Source organism: Nannobrachium achirus (genome assembly GCF_963921795.1).
Source record: "Nannobrachium achirus genome assembly, chromosome: 9".
NCBI lineage: Eukaryota > Metazoa > Chordata > Actinopteri > Myctophiformes > Myctophidae > Nannobrachium > Nannobrachium achirus.
In genome coordinates this window covers 24,440,508-24,462,737 of record NC_137818.1, presented here as the reverse complement: position 1 = coordinate 24,462,737, position 22,230 = coordinate 24,440,508, and the positions used below count along the sequence as shown (strand labels likewise).

The 22,230-nt window shown below is 42.3% G+C and overlaps 1 protein-coding gene across 1 annotated transcript in view; it reads right to left on the bottom strand.

Moving 5' to 3' along the window:
• The window catches only part of sema3bl (sema domain, immunoglobulin domain (Ig), short basic domain, secreted, (semaphorin) 3bl), a gene marked incomplete at both ends in the record, with an annotated part of 95,516 nt that overhangs the window by 56,697 nt on the left and 16,589 nt on the right, over window positions 1–22,230 (bottom strand). Inside the window, 2 exons of the mRNA XM_080732636.1 lie at window positions 142–204; window positions 14,016–14,176. Coding sequence (XP_080588762.1) covers window positions 142–204; window positions 14,016–14,176 — 224 coding nt within the window. The remainder of the gene's footprint in view (window positions 1–141; window positions 205–14,015; window positions 14,177–22,230) is intronic.

Here is a 22,230-nt window from a genome sequence, read left to right as displayed (position 1 = left end):
CAACAGACACGTGGCTTCTACAGGAGCATAAAGCATTGTTTAAAATGGCAAAGCCAGACAGCTTAGTTATTTCCATTTTTGTTGAAAGAGAGGCTTAGCAGGAAGGAAGATGATTGAATGATTGAGCCCTCAGTCACTAACCTGTCGGTCCTTTCCCCTTAGAACGCAGTCCTCTCTGTTACCAGGTAAGGGTGGCCAGTAGATCTGTGAAAACAGCAATAAAAATGGGGGGAAGGGGGGCGGGAGAGGAGAAAAAGAGTCATAACGTGTCACTTTTTAATATTTTATAATGTGAAAGTGAAACATATCCCATAATGGGAACAGCAGCCGAAACAATAAGGAAAAGGAATGAAAGTCGCACCAGAGAGAGAGAGACAGAGAGAGAAGAGAAAGAATCATAAATTGTCATGTTTCAATATTCTTTAATGAAACACCATATACAGTAGAAAACAGCCGCGGAGACAATAGGGAAAAGAAAAAGAGGCAACCAAACAGGAGGAGGAGGAGGAGAGAGATGGAGAATGAAATGTATTGAAATCGTTAAAGGACATAAGAGAACATGATGAAGGACTTCATACAGTATGTTGGCAGCATTGCTGAGCAGCCACTTTTAAAAACGGCAATATGGAATTAAAGCAACACAGGCTTTATGAGCTGCACATAATACCCAGCAAACCATAAAAACAATTAGCGTGAAATTTATCTCAGGGGGATTTTATATATTTGAGGCTGGCGATGAGCAAATATGTACAGTATCAGTTCTGCAAGCACAACAAAAAAATGTGCACCGACAACAGATGCTGGCAGTGCCTCTGTCCTATCTTTAATTAGCGCTCCGGTGTTAGGTGACAGAAAGCTCTTCTTCACCAAACCAATAGATCATCTACACCCAAGGCTAATCTGGCCCTTACAATAATCTCTTTTCAACATTACAGATCTTCACGGTGGAAAGCCCCGTACAGTATGTGTTCCGTTCCGCCAACTCAACCAGGAGCAAAGTTGAATAGTCAGATAAGCGTGAAATGAGATTTTGGCCTCGGACAATGGAAGGAATTTCACACTACAGGCTTGCTGCGATAAAATAGAAATGACATTGTTCCTTGATTAGGATAACCTCTCTCTAAGTATTAGTTACGAAATAAGCATATAATACCAAACATCTGTTCTGTCCGATGGAGTTTGAAATCAGAGACAATACACGGAATGGAATAGATTTCACACTTTCAGCCCTCCTCCTCTCATGCATGACAATAGAAACCAAATTGCCCATGATTAAGAAATACCCAATCTGATATAGAATTTAATGTATACATAATTCTGTACTGCAGAACTTATCTGAGACAATGGAACAGAATGACACGCTACTTTCACCGTCAACAAATGAAAATAAAAAGGGAATTGTTCTTTAATGAGCAAGATATCTCTCCAAGTATTTAGTTTCCAAAAGGTATGTCGGAAATAAATGTAAGCTATCCCTGCCACATGGAAAATGGAGATCCATTAGCCCTTCATATAGAATTTCATTTCATTGGCTCATTTTATTGATTTTCCTTAACCATGCACCTATTTTTACTATTGTTACTATGCAACTTGTGTATGTATCATTCACCTAATATTTCACATTGCGCGTGTGTGTGTGTGTGTGTGTGTGTGTGTGTGTGTGTGTGTGTGTGTGTGTGTGTGGGTGCATGTGTGTGCGTGTGTGCGTGTGTGCGTGTGTGCGTGTGTGTGTGCGTGCGTGCGTGCGTGCGTGCGTGCGTGCGTGCGTGCGTTTGTGTGTGTGTGTGTGTCCTGTTCTTGACTATGTGGTTGTGTGTGGTTTCATGTGAACCAGAGAGGGAGTGAAACAGGGACTTACAAAGATTATCAAAGTGATAGAAACACAGGATCAAAATGAGAGACAATATGAATGTTGTGTTGGAGAGGCAATGAAACTCTTCTCTGACCTCCCAAGACTATAAAGTGAGCCATCTCCTTGCTCATAATGTACAGGCTTTCATATCGGCATTAAAAGTTTGAGACATATTTATCTCCCACGTTATAAATCATACTTTATCATGGCCGCCTTAAATGGGCAGACTAATACAGCCTTGTCTAAATGTTGGCTAAAGACCTACATCTCTGACATGTGGTCATCTTTATCCAGAGTCTTGTAGCTATAAAAGCTGTGATATTAAGGTCTGGAAGTGTTTTAGCCAGGCCTCTCTACCAATGATGCAGCGGAGGGTAACTCCTCCTAAACTCAGGAAATCCACTCTACCTCTTTTATATTAGTGAAATATGTATCTGCATTTCAAAGCTGATATCTTACATTAATTCATAATAGATTCAGATACAAGTTGATTGTGAGTTTAGAGTTCTGTTTTTGCGGCTCATACCAATTGCATGTGTATGCTGTGTGAGTTCATGGCAACAGCCCCGGACCTATGAACACATTTATCATCCAATGGCATTGTGATGACAGTCAATGGGACCTATGACTATGTAACTGTGGCCATGAATACATCTACAGATATCGTCTTTTTTTTAATAGATAGTGTGTGTGTGTGTGTGTGTGTGTGTGTGTGTGTGTGTGTTTGTGCGTGTGCGTGTGTGTGTGTGTGTGTGTGTGTGTGTGTGTGTGTGTGTGTGTGTGTGTGTGTGTGTGTGTGTGTAGTCATGCCTGCGTGTTGCCAATGGATTATGTACCGTATGTGCACAAACATACTGTACATATATTTGTTTGAAACCAGGGATACAATGGTCTCGATCACTGGAACTCAGTCATCTGTGGTGGAACTGACAGGTCATTAAATGTATAAAACCTAAGAGGATGTTCCATACTGTGAGATTTGGAGTACAAATGTGATGATGCAATAGGTACGGGACCGAGTCAGAACATAATGATGTCAGCATCCATACATTTCCGTCAGATTGCATGCATTGATAGCCACTGTTAAGTCAAACGTTTTCTTCAAAGTAGTGTACATTAAATTGATTTAAGTCACAATAACTCAGGGTCTGTTAAAACTAAAAGCTTGGCTCACCAACACTATATGGTGTAAATCATCCAGACACACACTGGACATCTAAAACATGCCTGACTGATATTTATGTAAGATTAAATCAGGGATGGTCTAATCTTTGGCTAGCGACATGTATAGCATAAATTACTGAGACTACGTCATCTGTGGCGTTCTGTATGGCTGATATCATTTAACAACAACAAAAAGATCCCTATAAAGCATGCAAGAAAGCATTCTTATACATTCTTGATTGAAATTTATATGCTGTGAAGCCAGGGCCTTTCTAAAGCCTGGCTCGCAATGGTGCGAATCAGAGAAAAGTAGTTAAACAAATGCCTGACTGATATGGATATACTGTGAAATCCAGACCTGCTATCATCTATGTCACTTTAGGTTATCACATAAATCCTATTATCCATGATTCACGGACCAATTTTTCTCCACAATGTAAAGCAACTAAGTATTTAGAAGAGCAGTATATAAATATGAGGTATTACTATTATTATTATTATGTTCTGCACATAGGCGATTCTAGCCTGTTCCAGCAGGGGGTGCACGACCTCTATTCGCGTGCACGACGCTCGCGCGCGCGCTTTAAAAAAATTGCGGATATTAGCGGTTTTGTAATGTTGTTTTAGCGGATTTCTGCAGTTAATTTTGTACCCAAATGTAACATAATATAAACAAAAAAAGTGTAAAACAGGTGCTTCTTTTTCTAGACACCATGAGCATATGTCTATCTATAGGATTTATTTACTTATTTTGCAGACAGAGGCAGCACAGCCAGGACATATAAAGCCAAACATCAAGTTAATCATCATTGCTTGCTGTTCACTTTAAACTCCAGCAGCCCCAAACACTTCTTTCTCTCACACTCACTCACACCGCAGCGCAGCATGACCACCGCATTGCCTCGCACGTCAACAGTAGGGGTGCCACGGTTCACGGTATAAAACCGAACCGTACGGTACGCCCTGCACGGTACCCGAACCGTACGCCTTCATGTGAACCGCGGTCTTTTTGTGTTTGCAAATTAATTAATTTCTTACAGCTGGACAGCCACTGTGCATCGTGCACAAGACAATCTCCACTAAACCCCGCTCCGCAAGTAAACACGCACTAATGTCCCATCACCCCCACCTACTCTGTAACAAGAGCCGACATTCACACTCGCAGCAGAGCAAAGCAGTTGAGAGTCCTCACAGAGACAGAAAAACAAAACGAAGCCAGTCTTGCTAGTCGCTAAGCTGTGCAGTGCGGAGCGCATAGTTGTTGTAACATGGAGAACAAGTCCAAGAGAAATCTGCTTGTTGTTGTAAAAGTCCCATACATCATTACAGTCTGTTTTTAGACTGACCATAGCAGGCAGCGTTAGCAAGCAACAAAGCCAAACGTAGCGTAGCCCCAAGCCAGAGTGTCAGACACCCGCTAGCCTCACTGACTGACTGAGTGAGTGGAGGAACAACGGGGGAACAACGCATGGTGAGTGTTGTTGCCATGTCTGATTATTATAAGCCACATTGAGCTTGTTTTTATGTAAAGTTGCTTGTAGGCTAAATAATGGTGGATGCGGTGGTGAGCTTGTAGATCGGCTTGGCCACTTTCAAATAGCCGACGTGTATAGGTTTAACGACCTCACGTGGCCTATATTCAATTATTTAAGCATTGTTTTCATAGATCTGGTTGCTTATTCCTCTCGCAAAGTTTGGCAACACAGTGAACACACCCGTCTGTTTTGGTTATAGTAATGAAAACTTACAGAGGCTATTTGCTCAAGCTTGTAGCCTACTATTATAGTAGGCCTATCTCTTGTTGGGTGCAAAACAATTTGTTCATAAATAAAGCACTTTGAAACTGAAGACGATGGCCAATATTGATGATAATGATAATAGAAAAGAAAATCATTTTTCCCCCTTTTTATTTTATTTTATATTATTATTATTATTTAACCCACCTTAAGGCTAAGAGGCACTGTCATAATTCAATTTGCTTAAAAGCAAAATAAAAATAGATTTTTGGAAAGTCTTTTTTTTTAATGCAAAACACGCACCGAACCGTACCGAAACCGTGACCCCAAAACCGAGGTACGAACCGAACCGTGGGCTAAACGAACCGTGGCACCCCTAGTCAACAGACACAAACCGACACAAAAAATGCAGACAAGGTCCCAATACTAGCCTACAATACTAGATGAAAGCACCGCTCCTTATCCATTCCACACACACGCACGCACGCACGCGCGCGCGCACACACACACACACACACACACACACACACACACACACACACACACACACACACACACACACACACACACACACACACACACACACACACACACACACACACACACACACACACACACACACAGAGAGAGAGAGAGAAACAGCTTGCTTGCTGTGGACGAACCGGGGCCCCGGTCTCAGGCAACGGCGAGCCTTCCACAGTGATGTCGGTGGCTGGATCACTGCTGCTGCAAGCTCCGTCCAACTCCTCTGGTTCGCGTTCATTAGCATTACTGTCAGTGTCGAGTGAACCCGTGTTCACATTTCCTGATGATGAATTATCGGTTGTGGCACTGGGTTTGCTCTTTTTTATAAAGAATTGGTCAATTGTCTTTGTATTTATAGTTCGTTTCGCCATTATTGCTGCTCTGCTGCTGTATCCATATTGTTTTAGGCGGGCGGAAACAGATAAGGAAATCAAGGAATTGTGGGTCATCATATCAGAGAGTCACACAGCCGGCCAGCACAGGTGTTAATCTCACAGCCCACCCACAGTGCCTGCCAAGTCTGCCAACAGCGCCGCCGCCAAGCAAGCTGATAGGTCTTACATTGCAAGCAAGCAAGCTGAAATACTTGCCCCTCCACCTCTCTTTTTGCGCACATTTTACAAATCACGATCACTGTTTTATTTAATAATTATAAAATAAAGTTACATTACAAAAAAAAAAAAAAAAAATCAAAATGGCCGCCTGGCGGCCAGGGGGTGCACGTGCACCCTAGGACACCCCTTAAAATCGCCTATGGTTCTGCATATTAAGCATGGTCATCCCCCAGTATTTAGCCATGGTGTTTCCTTTGTCATAACTGTTGCCTCTAAAATTTAAACAAAAACTGAATCGCAATGATTGAGTCACTAATGGACATCCACTCAAAAAGTATATAAAATATATTTGTTTTTTCCTCAGAGAGACTGTAAATTTCCCTCATGGAAAATGTATATTATCTCTCTTATACAGTATAGTTCCGAAATAGAACATATGATTATTCCCATAATGATAGAAAACTCTTGTTTAAGCTTTGAACATCAGTTACAAAAATGGAGGAAAGGCATTTCTAGTGGAGTGTTCACTGTAGTTCACACTCAGAAACAACATGACTCAACTGCAGCCTGACGTACTGGATGCACTTAGGGTCCCATTATGTAGTTGTGCAAGGAAATATCATTTAACCACTTAAACCCTACAGTATGTCCTACTTCTTCGTGCAACAGTTTTGTATGGTGAAAATAGGCAATCTACAAGCTCACAACCAGTCACATTGCGACGTGTTGTGAGCTTGTAGATCGCCTATTTTTTAACATTTTCACGTATAATAACATGCCCAAAATAATAAGGACATCATGTTGAAAGTGGTTAAAGAAATGGCATTGCAGTTATAAGCTATAGCTGAAACTAACTTAATGTTGGAATTGGAACCCCTAGTCAATTGTGCTGGTTTCTTTTCCGCTTAACAATGGTTCTGTCACATATTTGGAGCTTCCATATGTTTTAGTGAAAACATTTATTATGCGTCAGTTGACACTTTTCAGATGAAAATATGTTTTGTTGAGCGGGTCAGGTGGCTCTGAAATATAACTAGCCTTGAAATTCCAAGTGCTAAATGTCTGTCAACACACACATGACACATCTCAATACTGTATACTGTAGGTCAAAGGGATAACATATTACCATATGTACTGTACAGTGTATAAGCTGCCAAAAGTAGAACTACTGATTCCAAGTCATCTGCCCCTTTCACACCCACACAGTAAACCCAGAGTGTTCATCTCAGAGCGTGTGTAGGGATTGACCTACAGAATACTGCACAGCAATCACAAAACAGAACCACACAACCAAACACACAGAGGCTGAAACGAATGAAAGAGTCTTTGTTGCAGGCACGGTTTATGAGCCAAATTAAATAATTTTGAACGTTTTATACCATAACTGAAAGTGGCGTATGGGAGTCCAATCATATCTGTTTATGTGAATCGGCACCAGTTGATGGAATATATTCATCATAACATGAACATTTACATGAGCCTAATCAGTATTTATTTGAGATTGTTCCCATATAATTATAATTAGGGCTGTTGTTTTTCTTCCCGGATTTGATTCGTTGCAGAGGTTATTCTGCATTACAACGACTGCTGGTAGAGGTGCTGTAATGGTTTAATAGATTCATGGCTCACATTCAACCAAAGCGTCTGTATTATTGTGAAAGAGAAACATCAAACCTCTATTACTGATTTTACTGCACTTTGCTACCCATTTCATGATCGGATTTGTTGTAGAAAGGGCAATAAGACTTTTGCCCCAGATTGGACAATAGACGGGCGTCAATTGGGTATGGCAGGGGTATGCAGCTGCCATACCCTGGGTTCAGGGGGGAAAATAAAAGTTACTTTTAAATATAAATCCATGAATGTCTCTCTGTCTATCTGTTCTGGTTATTATGTTGTTAAAATACAGTAAAATGCAAAATTTTACAAAATGGTCACTTTAACAAGGTATTATAATTATATTCTCCACACTTGTATTCTCCCCATCTTGACAAAATGGTATATTCCCGCAGGTCAGCTGCACAGGTGCAATTCATTATTGTTAATTGTTAGTTTAGCTGCACTTGAAAACCATTCCAGGCTGCCATATCCAGCCCAAGAAACCGTAGAAACGGGGGGGGAAAATAAATAAATAAGTATCATGCCTGTTGCTAAGGTATGGCAACATGACTGGTGTCTTGCACGCGCGCGATGGCGCGCGTGCAAGACACCAGACATGTTGCCATACCTTAGCTTTTTCTGAACTGACGCCACTGGGACAATACCACACAAATGTTAGTGGGCAGATGAGAGGAAGGCTTGGACGGTAGGCCGGTTTCATTGGATTTCACAATGGCTGGATTGTTTGCAGTTGGCAACAGATCTTCAAAATGCTTTACTATAAGCTTCTATTATGCTTTTGGGAGGATTTTTTGAATAAGAGACAATTGAACGCTGTAGAGATGAAAAATGAGAATTGGCATCACTCTGAATAAAGGCAACGGGCATGAATTAAAAGAACTCATCCAGATTTAATACAATGACTTTATGCTTGCATTCTATCAGGAACATAATGATGCAGCCCGAAGTGCGTCACACCAAAGACACTGTGGAAGCACATGGAACTAACTGTCCACAATGTAATCTAATGAAAACAGAGGACACTTGTTTCAGTGGAGAAACTGGGTGAAACAAGCTTCCAACTGTAAAGTTTAACCTTGGATCATCAAAACACTACAGATCAGTTCAAACACTGGATTAGTTTGTACTGCTTAGGGCTGTCTTTTAAAAATCGACGAATCAACGAGTCGTTTTAAGCCCCCGGAATCGATGCCAATTGTTTGAGTCGAGGAGTCGAAAATATATTATTTTTATATCACGAGGCAGTTACTGCGGTGCGGTATAGCGCTGGACTGGTGTCATGTACTTCCAATTGAGTTCATCTTATACTTCCTACTATTTGTAAGTAGACTTCAAAATAAAACCAGTTAACGTGACTTGATCATATTACAGGCAGCTCTTATTTTGAAGTTAACCGCTTTGAGAGGAAATATGTCGACGTGTTGTTATTCTACTTGTTGCAGCTAGCCAAGAGCAAGAAGCAGCGGCGACAGCAACTCTCCCACTTTCACTCACTGCTGCTGAGTGTGGTCGTGGTCTCAGTCTGAGACCATGGGCGAACAGTTATTCATTGTCTCGCACCAGCGACGACTTGATCGGCAACATAGCTTTTTTGATACAGCAGCGCTGTGGAAATAATAAACGACACGCAATTGTGTTGTCAAAGAGATGGATTATTATCGTCCCCGTCTTTCAACTCTGCTCCACGATTCACAATTACGCACGGCTGGACGCAATCTCATCGTCATTAATGTCCGCCACTAACATGTCTCATTATTTCATATGCACGGTAGTTCATGGATCTATTTCAAGGCTTAAAACAACGTTCATCTTAATGTTTATTGTATTATGTTGACGTGGTTTAAAGCAACACTTGATTTTTTTTTTACATATATAAAACGATTCGTCGACGAGTCGCATTAACCCATGCGACTTGACTCGACTCTAAAAATCCTGAGTTGAAGACAGCCCTAGTACTGCTGGTGTTCATTTTAAGTGGGGAAAGACTGTACACGGCAATCCTAGTGTAAATCCTAGTGTGTACTGTACAAATGGAACCACATGGACCCTTACAGATGAAGCTCCCGTTGACTGTTGTAAAGACACTTTTGACTGTCTTATTATTGTGACCTTACCTGTACCTCCCTACAATGCCTGTCTGCCTGTGTCTGTCTCTTTCAATATTCCCAAATAATCCATCTCAGTAAAGATCAACGACACAAAGGATGGATGAGCAGCCTGAAAAAGGTCAGAGTATAATAAAAGGCTTTTGATGCTACCTTGTGCGTAGGAGGCCACCCTTTGTCTTTCATGCTTTCAACAGATTTTGCGGATATGCAGCCTATATACCCTTCTGTCATTACACTGGATTCACTGAATGACTTCTCCCGGTCGTTTCACAATGCTTGGCTCTGGAAGACGTCTGGCATTGAACTGGAAGAACATTTCAACGATTATCTCCATTACACTTTTACTGTACACCGCTAGCAGGGGAGGAGAGGAGAGGAGAGGAGAGGAGAGGAGAGGAGAGGAGAGGAGAGGAGATTCAGCCAGCTTTATACCAAGAAAGAGAGGGATGAGAGGGGGATGAAGGGGAATTATAGAATGGATGAGGTGGGCGAGATCTGGCTATGCTTGTACTGTACTTTAACTCCTCATTCCTTTCTTTGTCTCATCTCCTCCCTTCTGTTTCAGCCTTCTCTCGAACTCCCCCACACCACACATACATGTACCGGTATTGTACACACATACTGTATGCATGATGCACATGCACACATATACATACACACTTCTCTCCATTTCAATTTTACACAAACTCTGCCATGCACGGGATGCACGCATGCACGTACGCACAAAGCACACACCCACACATGCACCCACACACACACACACACACACACACACACACACACACACACACACACACACACACACACACACACACACACACACACACACACACACACACACACACACACACACGTTTCTATCACTGGGTAGAAACCAGTGAACAGAGAACAAACTGTAGATTACATTGTGTACCAAAGAGGAAATTAACTAAACCCAATACCTTTCATATTCCCTTTGCTGGTCTCCTGCTAAGACATATGAAGATGATTTAAAAAAATGCTTGCTGCTTTAAAAGTAATCACAATCTCCATGCGTGCGTGACTTCTAATGTAAACCCTATTAAATCTCATGTTAAGACATGCTCACAACAAATCACAGCTAAACTAATACAGTATCTACAGGACAAGGGCAGCTGTGGTGAATAAATGATCAGAAAGAGGAGCACTCAAAACAAAAAGGCTACATACTGTATGTTTTCTTATGATGTTGGCTGATGTTTTCTTCTTGATGTCGGGTAGAACATCGCAAACCAGGCTCCAAATAACAACACTATGGCTATGTACTGACTGGCAGCACAAATATGATTTTTGGCAAAGTATCCGAATAGGAATCAGATTGCTTTTATTAGGTTTGAACAGCAAAAACACACATGGAAGCCGTTTTTCTTCTCAATCTCGATAGCCACTCAAGTCAGACATCAACCTGCCCAAAATGTCTTGCCCAAAATGTCAAGGATTTTTAACCTAAGCAGTCACAGTAAGAAGTGAGTGGTAATTATGGAAAACATGGCAAACAAAAGTCCCTGAACAGAGGAGGAATGACCTGTCTGCTAACACTTAAACTGATTGTGATGTTACATTAACACATTTTGGGGAACCTATGTAACCACTTCAAGGACCCCAGCCAGTCCCCGGACCCCACATTGAGAACCAATGATCTAACAGATTATTTCCCTTCATGCCGCCAGGTTGTTGTGGTACTATAAGGCTCTATTGTCTCTCTTATGTGTCCAACTGAAACAATGGTGTCTGGTTTTTACTTAGCTTTGGCAAGGTGATGCATGTACCTTTCACTGTCTATAGATATCACACCAGGGTAAAATCGTATGCAGCTGTGGTGAATATATACATAGCTGATGTAATATATGGATGTGTATATATAACTGGATAACTGATACGGACTGAAATAAGGGAGAAGCAACACAATTGGCTAGATAGCAGGTAAATGGATCCTTGTCTGACCAAATAATTTGTCAGTTATTTTTGGTTTATACAATGTGCTTCCTGTATATTTTAGAGATACTAAATGGTACTGATTATTTTTCCAAAATAGAGCTATAGCATTAAGTCTTCTAATGAGGTTCAGCTGCGAAGCTCTACTCAAGGCAGCTGCTGCTGTTGTTGCATCACTCAGCGGGAGTACATAATACTGTCCTATACGGTTCATCAAGAACTTCATCAATGCCCGCCTCTGTGTCTTTCTCTCTGCCTGGTCTCCTCATGTCCCTGTTCCTCTCTATTTCTCTTCCTTTTGCCAATTCTGTTTCCACCTATTACTCCCTCCATCTCTCAACCTTCCCTCACCCTCTCTCACTCTCCCTCAGAGTTAAGCTAATCAAATCCCTTCGTTGCTGAGCCAGAAGCTCTGTGTTTCATCCTTGTTTGATGACAGAGGAACTTTGTTGAACTGCACTTAATGGATCTGACTCCTGAATTCCAAGTCATTCCTCATGTCTTTGCCGCATGCCAAGACAGAGTCACTGTAATTCTTTCACTCCAACACGCAGTGTTTGACAACTCTTTGATGACAAATATGCATGTAGATGAAAGGTGACGCCTAAGAAAAACTAAGAGAAACCAGGGCTGATTTATGACCGGCTACAGTTTTACAGGTGTTTCGGTGTGTGTGTGTGTGTGTGTGTGTGTGTGTGTGTGTGTGTGTGTGTGTGTGTGTGTGTGTGTGTGTGTGTGTGTGTGTTAGAGATAGTCAGAATCAGAATCAGCTTTATTGAGAGAGACAGAGAGATCGGTGTGTGTGTGTGTGTGTGTGTGTGTGTGTGTGTGTGTGTGTGTGTGTGTGTGTGTGTGTGTGCGTGCGTGCGTGCGTGCGTGCGTGCGTGCGTGCGTGCGTGCGTGCGTGCGTGCGTGTGTGTGTGGAGGGGAGTGTATATAAAATCCTCTAAATGTTTTGGAAAGGTCAGTCAGACGTGAGGTGAGGTTTGCTTGAACAGAGGTGAAATTGGCAGACTGTGTGAGGAGTTAAACCAAAGACAGAAGGAGAACATAGATCCCAAACCTTTGCACATGCTCAGTATGCCCTTACGGTTTTAACATCACATTTCAAAATACATTTAAAGTCAGTCAGATCAGCAGTTGTCCAGAAATATCTATGAATCGACAAATCTCTGCATCTATTATGTCTGTCTGTGTTCCTTTTATGCCCATAGCCCATATATGGAGAATGGAGCTCCCTGATGTCATCAATATGACGTCATAGAATGATAGTAGTAGGTCTCCAAGTACAATGATTACTAGAAAGATTCTGATGGTTGCAATTCTGATGATTCTGATGGTTGCAATACTGTACTAAGTACTGCACTTGTAATCTGATGACAGGTACAACAGGTATTCTGACAATGGACAACAGGTCAAATGGGTACATACATGTCAAATGGGGTATTGCATAACCGGAGGGGCATCGCCCTAGTATGCATAATGCTGGCTGTTTATTGTGTCAGTATGGTAAATGTGATTCTTATTAAGACGTGGTAAATGCGGAGAAGCCAGACGTCATAGACCCTGTCGACAACCTTCCAGCAGGAATGTGGAACTAAGTTATTTGCCACAAAAGATGCAATAGCCCGACGCTGTTCGCCAGTGTCTATTACTGTGCCAGACAATGGTGGGTAGGGGTTAGAAAACCACTTGTCTGCAATGCATGCACAATACTGCGCACCCCTGCTGGTGCTCTTGACAGAGCACTTTCCTATGCCGTCTTCCTCTCGTAACCTCTCAAGTAAGACATTGTCTATTGACTAGGAACTGGAACACAGTATGTAATGGGGGCTCTGTTTCTGTGTTATTGTGTCTTGTGGTGTCTGAATCTGTATTTAGTGTAGCGTGTCGTTGTGTCATGTGGTGTTTAATTGTGTATTTATTGTACCATGTCTGTTTCTAATTCTACCACAGTGAGGCTGTAGGCACTTTTCCACAAACAAACAATCGTTCTATTCTATTTTATTATATTCAAGAATAAAGAATCTAAATTCTTCCCTATTCCATTCTAATCTACCTAGCTCATTCTACTGCATTCTTTTATTATTCTCATGCCATTTTACTGCATTCTGTTTTATTCTATCTTACTACATTCTCTATTTTATTACAAAAATATATAATTTAGGGGGCTTAATTTATAGTTTTTACAGTAGAGACAGACAGGAAACAGGGAGAGGGAGAGATGGGGCGAGACAGGACGCAAAGAGTGATGCTCTATCAGGCTACTTTGGAGCCTAGGTGCCAGGACCACTACGCCAGCAGTCCGGACCACTCTATTCTATTCTACTGTATTCCATTCTAATCCATAATCTAAAAGCAGTGGTTCTCAAAATGGGTCCATTTGGTTCCATTTGAACCCTCTCTGAGGTAGGACTTTACAGTGTAGATTGGATAATCACATGAGGGTCCAAGGGTGTAATCAATGCATATAGCAAACTGGGGTGGGGTCTGAAGCACTCACCTCTTTAGACTGTGTGCTGCCTGGTCCCAGAGTGAGAGAGTAGAGGACATCTTTCCCTCCTAGGAATAGGCGGTCGTGGTACTCATCCAGGAAGACAGAGCTCAGAGACAGCTGGCCATGGTGACCACTGAAGATGGAAGACCTGTTGGTGGACAGCAGGTCTGGTAGAGAGAGAGAGACACATAGAGATATACATTATTAATGTGCTTTCATGACATTTTTCACAAGAAGAAGAATCATTAGCCCATCCCCGCGGACGCACGCGTGCACACGCACACACACACACACACACACACACACACACACACACACACACACACACACACACACACACACACACACACACACACACACACACACACACACAGAGTGAGGTGGGTTTGAGGAAAGCGGGCGGGCGGAAGAAAGAGGAGAGTCACAAGAGATGATGATAAAGCAGACAGACAGATGACCAGAGCATAAAGCCAGAAGAATGCAGAATGAGACCAATGGCTCCATTGACTTTATTATCACAGGAGGCAGGGAGAAGAAAAGGAGGAGGAAAAAACAAAAAATAACTTAACCATAAACTAATACCAATAAAAGATGGGGAATTACCATAATCTGTCCAATATGTGCTGAGATTAAGAGAGAGAGAGAGAGAGAGAGAGAGAGAGAGAGAGAGAGAGAGAGAGAGAGAGAGAGAGAGAGAGAGACTGACAATTAAAGCTGGAATGGAAGAACATATCTGGTTCTTATTGTTTCTGTGCTTGGGGTTGATCTGGGGAAAGACTCCCTGCTGTGTGTGTGTGTGTGTGTGTGTGTGTGTGTGTGTGTGTGTGTGTGTGTGTGTGTGTGTGTGTGTGTGTGTGTGTGTGTGTGTGTGTGTGTGTGTGTGTACATTGAACGTCCATTACAATCAGAGCACACTGCAACCCCTCAGCATCTCGTACACATCTGCTGTCCACACAGCCAGCATATCAGGTGCAGTGCGTAACAGCAGGTTTATAAATTAAATATAATCACAATATACCGTATACATCCACTGCACTGAGGCTACAAATTATTGTTTTCTATATTTCATTTTAGAAAATTCAACATTTGGACTAACCTTTCCAGATCGAAACATTTTAATCTTTGATGGACTTTTTCTCAGCTTTTTGATTTGAGATTTAACAACATTCAAATATCTTCAATTATAGACCAGATTGAATGTTTGTAACCAAAAGGTATTTCCAGGTAGAGTAGAATGTCCATGGATATTTACACAGTATAAAATAAAGTGTTCAGAACATTAGCTAGGTGCAGGGCAATTTTATAAATGTCTAATAGTCAATATTACAAGTGTCCTGTTCTTCCAGAAATCAGCTTAATGAAAAATACTGCTCCAATGCGACACTGCCAGCGTCATCTGCCGCCTGCCCGTGGAAATAAATGTTTAGTTGTGGTGACACTGGTGATGTCATGATTATTGCAATTTCAGATTTCAATCTATATAGCTGCGTAATCAGTAAAAAACAGAAAGATGATATGCTCTACACATTCAATCAGATCAGACCCTGTCACAATTGGGTGTCTTAGTATTCTCTTAGCTTGTTCAAGAGCAGCATGGAGAATAGTAGAGGTCTGTGAGTTGTGTGTTTGGTTGTGATGTGGTTGTCTGCTTGCCGTTGGCTGCACCAGCCACCCTAACGCTGGTGATGATGTGACATGACGAATGGATATTAAAGCCAGTTTTTGGGTGGAGCGCCACATCTGGGTTCCACTAGTCAAGGCACTGAAGTCACTACAGTAAGGAATGACCAGCTCAATGAGAGTTGGATGAACAGTGATGTTGGGGTCTTTCTTTTTCTGTTCTTGCAGACAGAGGCACACGTGACACAATAAACCTCCACAACACACACAAATAAATGGCAGGGGATAAACAGGACATACAAACGCACACATGTACAGTACACACGCATTTCGCACACGAACGCGCGCACACGCACACACACACACACACACACACACACACACACACACACACACACACACACACACACACACACACACACACACACACACACACACACAGTCAACAACAGCCATGAAGGACATACATACGCAGCCCCATTTGATACAGTCAAATCCTCATGATCATTTATCCATGTGTTCAAATGTTACATTGGTACACTCTCAGATAAATGAACACTCGGGTTTTACGGTGCAAGACTGTCCAAGCTGTTCCTCTTGGAGTTGAATCAACAGTTGGTCAACAGTTGGTTGAGCAAACATGTGAAAAGACTGAAAACAGGCCTATATACCGGTAGCTTCTTCCATAAATACCTCTCTCTCTCTCTCTCTCTCTCTGTTTAGTTCTGATGAGAGCTTCAAAGTCTACAGGTTCATACATCGACTCTGCAGGCCAAGTTCAACTACAGTTTGAACTACACTGTAAAATCTGACATTAATTTAACTCCAAAGAGTCTCCAAAAGGGCCCGGACGGTAGCGGCGTGGGCGTGGTGCACCCTATAGGCTGCAAATTCCCATCAGTCTACTGTCCTATCAATAAAGGCATAAAAGCCCCAGAATAAATCTTAAAAAGTGTACAAATGATGACTTAACTGTGTACCAAATACAGTACATCAATATTTGTAATGTCAAGTCTGAATTGCAGACAATGTGGACTAAAATCACCACTACTAATAAAAATACGTCAATTTTGTTCGACACAGATGAATATTAACCTGGTGAAATGCTAACCTGCCGACGCTGGTGAATGCTAACCTGGTGAATGTTAACCACTATGCTTAAACCTAATCCAAACCCTAACTCTAACCTCAGTAAAACTATGCCTAAAACTAACCCTAAAACCTAACCCTAACCCTTAGTCGAAATAATGAAACTTAGAAATATTGAGATTTACCCATTTTTAAGCACTGCATGTCTATTTGATCAAGGCTGAGATTGAGTTAGGGGTTAAGGTTAGATGTGAGTACACATGGTCCACATTCATCAAATATTGACATTTAAATAAATGTAGAATTCAGATGATTTTGGCCTGACACATTACCTGCAGATGTCCAAATTTTGTTTTCAAATATTGACATTCTGGTTTAGACAAATATGCTGAGAGCTTGGCATGAGAACATATTGCATGCAAAATGGTCATGAGTGCGTGCGTGCGTGGGTGAGTGCGTGTATGCGTGCGTGCATGCGTGCGTGTGTTGTGGGGGTACATGCTAGGTATGTGTAAGTCTCAGTGGGAAAAATGGGCTCCATCTCTCATCACTCCTCTGTCACTCTCTTTATTTCTCTTACATTCTCCCTCCCTCATTCTCCCATTCCTTCAAACACATACACGTACATGTATGCCTGTATATGCACACAGAAAACGAACACATGCACGCACGCACGCACACACACGCCAAGACTGAAGGCTACTTACTGCCGCACTACAAGACACACTTCTCTAACCCACGTGCACACACACGCACACACACACGGTGAGAGAGAAGCCTCCGTCAGTCGTCACTCAGAGGAGTGTTGGTTGACTGAAGCACAAGGCCCCTCTGTACCAACGACACCATCTTCATCAGAGGCCCTGGACACATGCAGGGTGAGAGCGCACGCAGCCGCGCGCGCACACGCACGCACGCACGCACGCACGCACGCACGCACAAAGTTCTCAATTCCTCTCACTAATTAACAATGGCAACAGTAGAGAGAGGGCTTTAAAATAGGGCATACTTTTAACAGTCCACCAGCACGGCAGTGTGTTTTTCTCCCCCTGCCATGCATTGACTAATAGGGCGTCGGTTTTTATTTGAGCCCACGCACACCAGGATGAATGGTTGAGGGCAGACATGGCACGAGTCGGGGCCCACGTAGATTTAACTGGGGTCTGGAGAAACAATGGTCTCAGCTCTGGCCAGGCTACATGCAGGCCTGTTAAAAGCTCTTATAAAAGAGGCTTTTTGAAGGGCACACAAAGATCAGAGGGATATCTGCTTTATAGATGGATTAGATTTATGGCACCTGGCAAGAGATACAGAGACAGAGAGAGAGGAGGGGGTAATCAGTACTGTAGGCAGGAACAGGGTCAGTAAAGTGTAAACTATTTAGGAACAGTGTGAGGGAGGAAGAGAGATTAATGGAGAGAAGGGAGACTGCTAGAGAAAGAGATACCGACAAGCAGGCAGGGAGGGAGACGGGGAGAAAGGAAGACAGGCAGAGATGGAGTCAGGCAAAGAGAAAGAGGCAGGGAGGGAGACAGGCAAAAAGGGAGATAGGCAGAGAGAGCCAGAGAGGGCAGGGATAACTGGAAGGAGTGAGAGAATACTCTCTTCCAGGAATTGTCATTACACAGTAAAATCCTGAATGTCATTGTAAAAAATCCATCACTAGATTTAACCAATTTAGACATGTTGTAACCTATACAGTACGTTGATTATACCTTTCAATCCGGGAGACACCTCAGTGTCTTATTTGCTGCTATATTGAAACATAATTTATTTTACATTTTTTGAATAAGAATTTGAAGGTTTTCAGAAAACCTTATGGCTAAGTTTTAGAAGGCGTTTTTTTAGAATCGGCCTCAGGTCTGAGGACAAAAATAAATCTGTTTCTGCAAGACAATGATGCAGTAGATAGCTAATAGACAGAGACAAAAACCACTACAATAGATTGAACTCAATCATCAATATTGTCACAGCTAGACTCAAAGAATTACTGTCACAGCACAGACACGAAGAGACACAGAGGCTGCGTATGTTTCATTGTTGTTAAAACAAAACAGTTGTTTTTCATTTCAGTTAAATTAGTTTATCAGCGGCACAAAGCAGCGGCTGTACATTCAGCTTTTTTCTGTCTGTCTGTCTGAGTGTCTGTCTGTCTGTCAGAATTTTCCACTGAGCTTAATGAAATGACCAGTCTCAGGTGTTGGAGTGAGAGAGAATGACAAGAAAATGTGTTTGGTGGAGGGCTGCTACAGTACGTGATGGTGAAGGGGGCATCTGTCTGAATGATTGTATTTGTGTGTATAAGTGTGAGCGTGCATGTGTGCATGTGTGTGTGTGTGTGTGTGTGTGTGTGTGTGTGTGTGTGTGTGTGTGTGGGGGGGGGGGGGGGGGGGGGGGGGTAGTATGCGTGTGTGTATGTTGAAACATGTGGCAGGTCCCCATTGGTTGGAGATCTAATATTCAGGCCACACTTCATTGTTTTGACAGGGAGGATTGTGGGAGACATACACTTGGGTCACCGGAGCTCCTGTTAAGCAACGCTGCTACTTAGAAATTACATTCACACAATAGAAGAGCACAGTCAAAGTGCTGTGCCTTGAGGTTTAACTAGATAAGGTTTCACTCCTCCATGTGTTATGCATCAAAACACTAATGGTGCACGCGAGGCAAGATGTTGATGGTCTGAAAGTATAGAAACAATGGAAAGACTTGCCTTGCAACTGCTACATGTTGCCTGTATGGCAAACTTGTGGCCAAAATTCTGAGCATTCATCTAATGATTGCCTGATGTAGTAGTGCAGCTTGATTGGCCTAAAAAAAGATTGGCCTACTGAATTATTAATAATTGCGATCAAAGGTTAGTATGAAAAACGGCACATCATGACGCTCTGACATCAAGCTCTGACATCACTGTGATGTCAGTGGAACCACAATAACAGAATCCCTGTTATGCCCTTATATGGAGTTCACTGATGTCATCAATATTAAACCCATATCTAACAGGACTTTATATGGGAATGCCCATTTATGGAGGCCACATCGGCCACATACCACACTAACAAAATCCATATACTGTATGGCCAAGACAATTCGCCAAGACAGCCCATATTTGTGTGGCTGGTTCTACAGACAGGGATCTCCATATATGGGCATAAAAGGGATCGTTCGTATGTATGATGTCAGATCTCATAGACATCATAGGACTTTCACATAACGAATAACTGAGTAAGCATGTTTGGGGTCTCACAGCATCTCCATATACAGTACATGGATCTCCATATTTGGGTACCAGGGGTCTCCATATATGGGTAACTGGTCCGATATACATCACTGGCCAGATGGCCAAGACATAGCGCAACCTCGCCCTTTAGGTGGTAATAATATGTCCAACTTGCCATGTATACGGTATACAAGGCAAGTCAGTTAGAACTTAGCATTGAGTTATAAGTGCCACAGTCCTGTTACTTCATTTTCTTACACACTTCGTACATACAGTATACGTGTATTAACACCTTATTTCTCACCCAAAAACGCAGACACCCAGTCTAGCTTTCTCTCAAATCCCAAAAGCTAACAAACAAAGCACAGTGCGCTACAGTACACCGACAAACACACACAAACAGACAAAGAGGCAGGCACGCATGTAACGCAATCTCATAGAAGCCCACAGGGTATGCATTTTCTTCTTTCTCGCGATCTTACACACAGACAGAAAGAAACATAATCTTTATCTCAAATCATACCAAAATATGTGCAAAACACCTAAACACACAACAAGCATGCAAGCACATAAACAGCAAGGTTATGAGATAGACACACACACACACACACACACACACACACACACACACACACACACACACACACACACACACACACACACACACACACACACACACACACACACACACACACACACACACACACACACACACACACACACACACACACACACACACACACGAAAGGTGAGCAAACAGCTTCCATCTGTAGCTTGTTAGCGCTGCAGCAATGTGTCTCCATGCTACAGTATTCCAACACCACTACACTCATGACCACATACTCATCCTGTCTCATCCGTTTATCTTCACCTCTGTTTCTTCTTTTTGCCACTTTACAATCCCCTTCTTCTTGCCCATCTGGTCATCTCTTCATCATAATCTCTTCTTTCTTCTACCTCTCCATCTATCCATTTTCACCTGATCTCTCTTTTCTTCCATTTATCCATCAGTAGTTGTCTTCCTCACTTTCATCTGCCCATCTTCATTACTCTCCCTCTCATCCTTTTTATCGTTCTATCTCTCTCTTTCATCCATTCATGTTAACGTCTACCTGGCTCTCTCTCGTTTTGTTGTCGATCCTTCTCTCTCTTCGTTGAGCCCCCTTGCTTCTTTCATCTCCCCTTTTATCCATTTTCACCACTCTTTTCTATCATCCGTCCACCTTCACCTCTCACCTCCCCTGTCTAGATCCTCCTTTTCTGTGGATCCATCTTCACCGTTCTCTTCTCTTCCATCTAACCATCCTGACCTCTGTCTCTCTCTCTCTCCTGTCTCGCCCTCTCACATTTCCATCTGCCTTCCCCACTTCCTCTCTTCTTTCATCTCTCCATCCTTCCACCTCTCTTTGACTAATTCATCTTTGGCTTCATCTGTGTGTAATTCTACCCTTTCCTCATTCATATGTATGTCAATGTTCATCTGTGTCTCTATCTGTCTGACTGTACAGCCATGATGTCTCTAAAGTGTACTCAATACTGTATATGTCCAGCCAATAACTCTCTGCATCTAATAGGTAGACTACATCTGCCTCACACAAACATGAACATACTGCAACGACATATGCATGATTCATCATATCTGTCGCCACTCTGTCTCCTTATCCTAATTATATATCCTATGCAACATCCAACATCCATATGACGTGCATCATCTATAGCACACCACCAGCCACGCATCTGCATACAATGTGTGTCCTTTCCCCCCGAGACAAGCACTAAGTTGACAAACAGCAGCTTGGTGGAACCAACGCGACACGTAAAAAACATCATCTGGTTTCACTGTACGTGTCAAAGCTCAATTATCGCATCATGCCATGTCAACCAGCCAGGACAACAAAGGTCCCCCGTCTCATGAATTACTTTGAGATGTGTTTGCGTTTGCCAATGTTCTGCTCCTCTAACTGAACTGTGACACGATGGCTGTCGAAGCACGGGACTCAAACGTGGGAGGCATGAATCTCTCTGCTGTCAGAGAAAGCCACAAAAAAATAAACTCTTAAATCGAACTTTGGAAGTTCAAAATATGAAAGCACATTTTACTTTAATTATACAATGCACAAGCAAACAAGTAACTAAAATACACAAACTGATCTTTGTTTTATTTAACCACTTAATCCCTATTCAAACATCCCAAATTAAAATCGGCTAATGGGTGGGCTGGCGGACCGCCACCCGGTCACCTCTGGTTTTCATAAATAGCATATTTACAAGCTCACAAGTTTGTAAAACAAA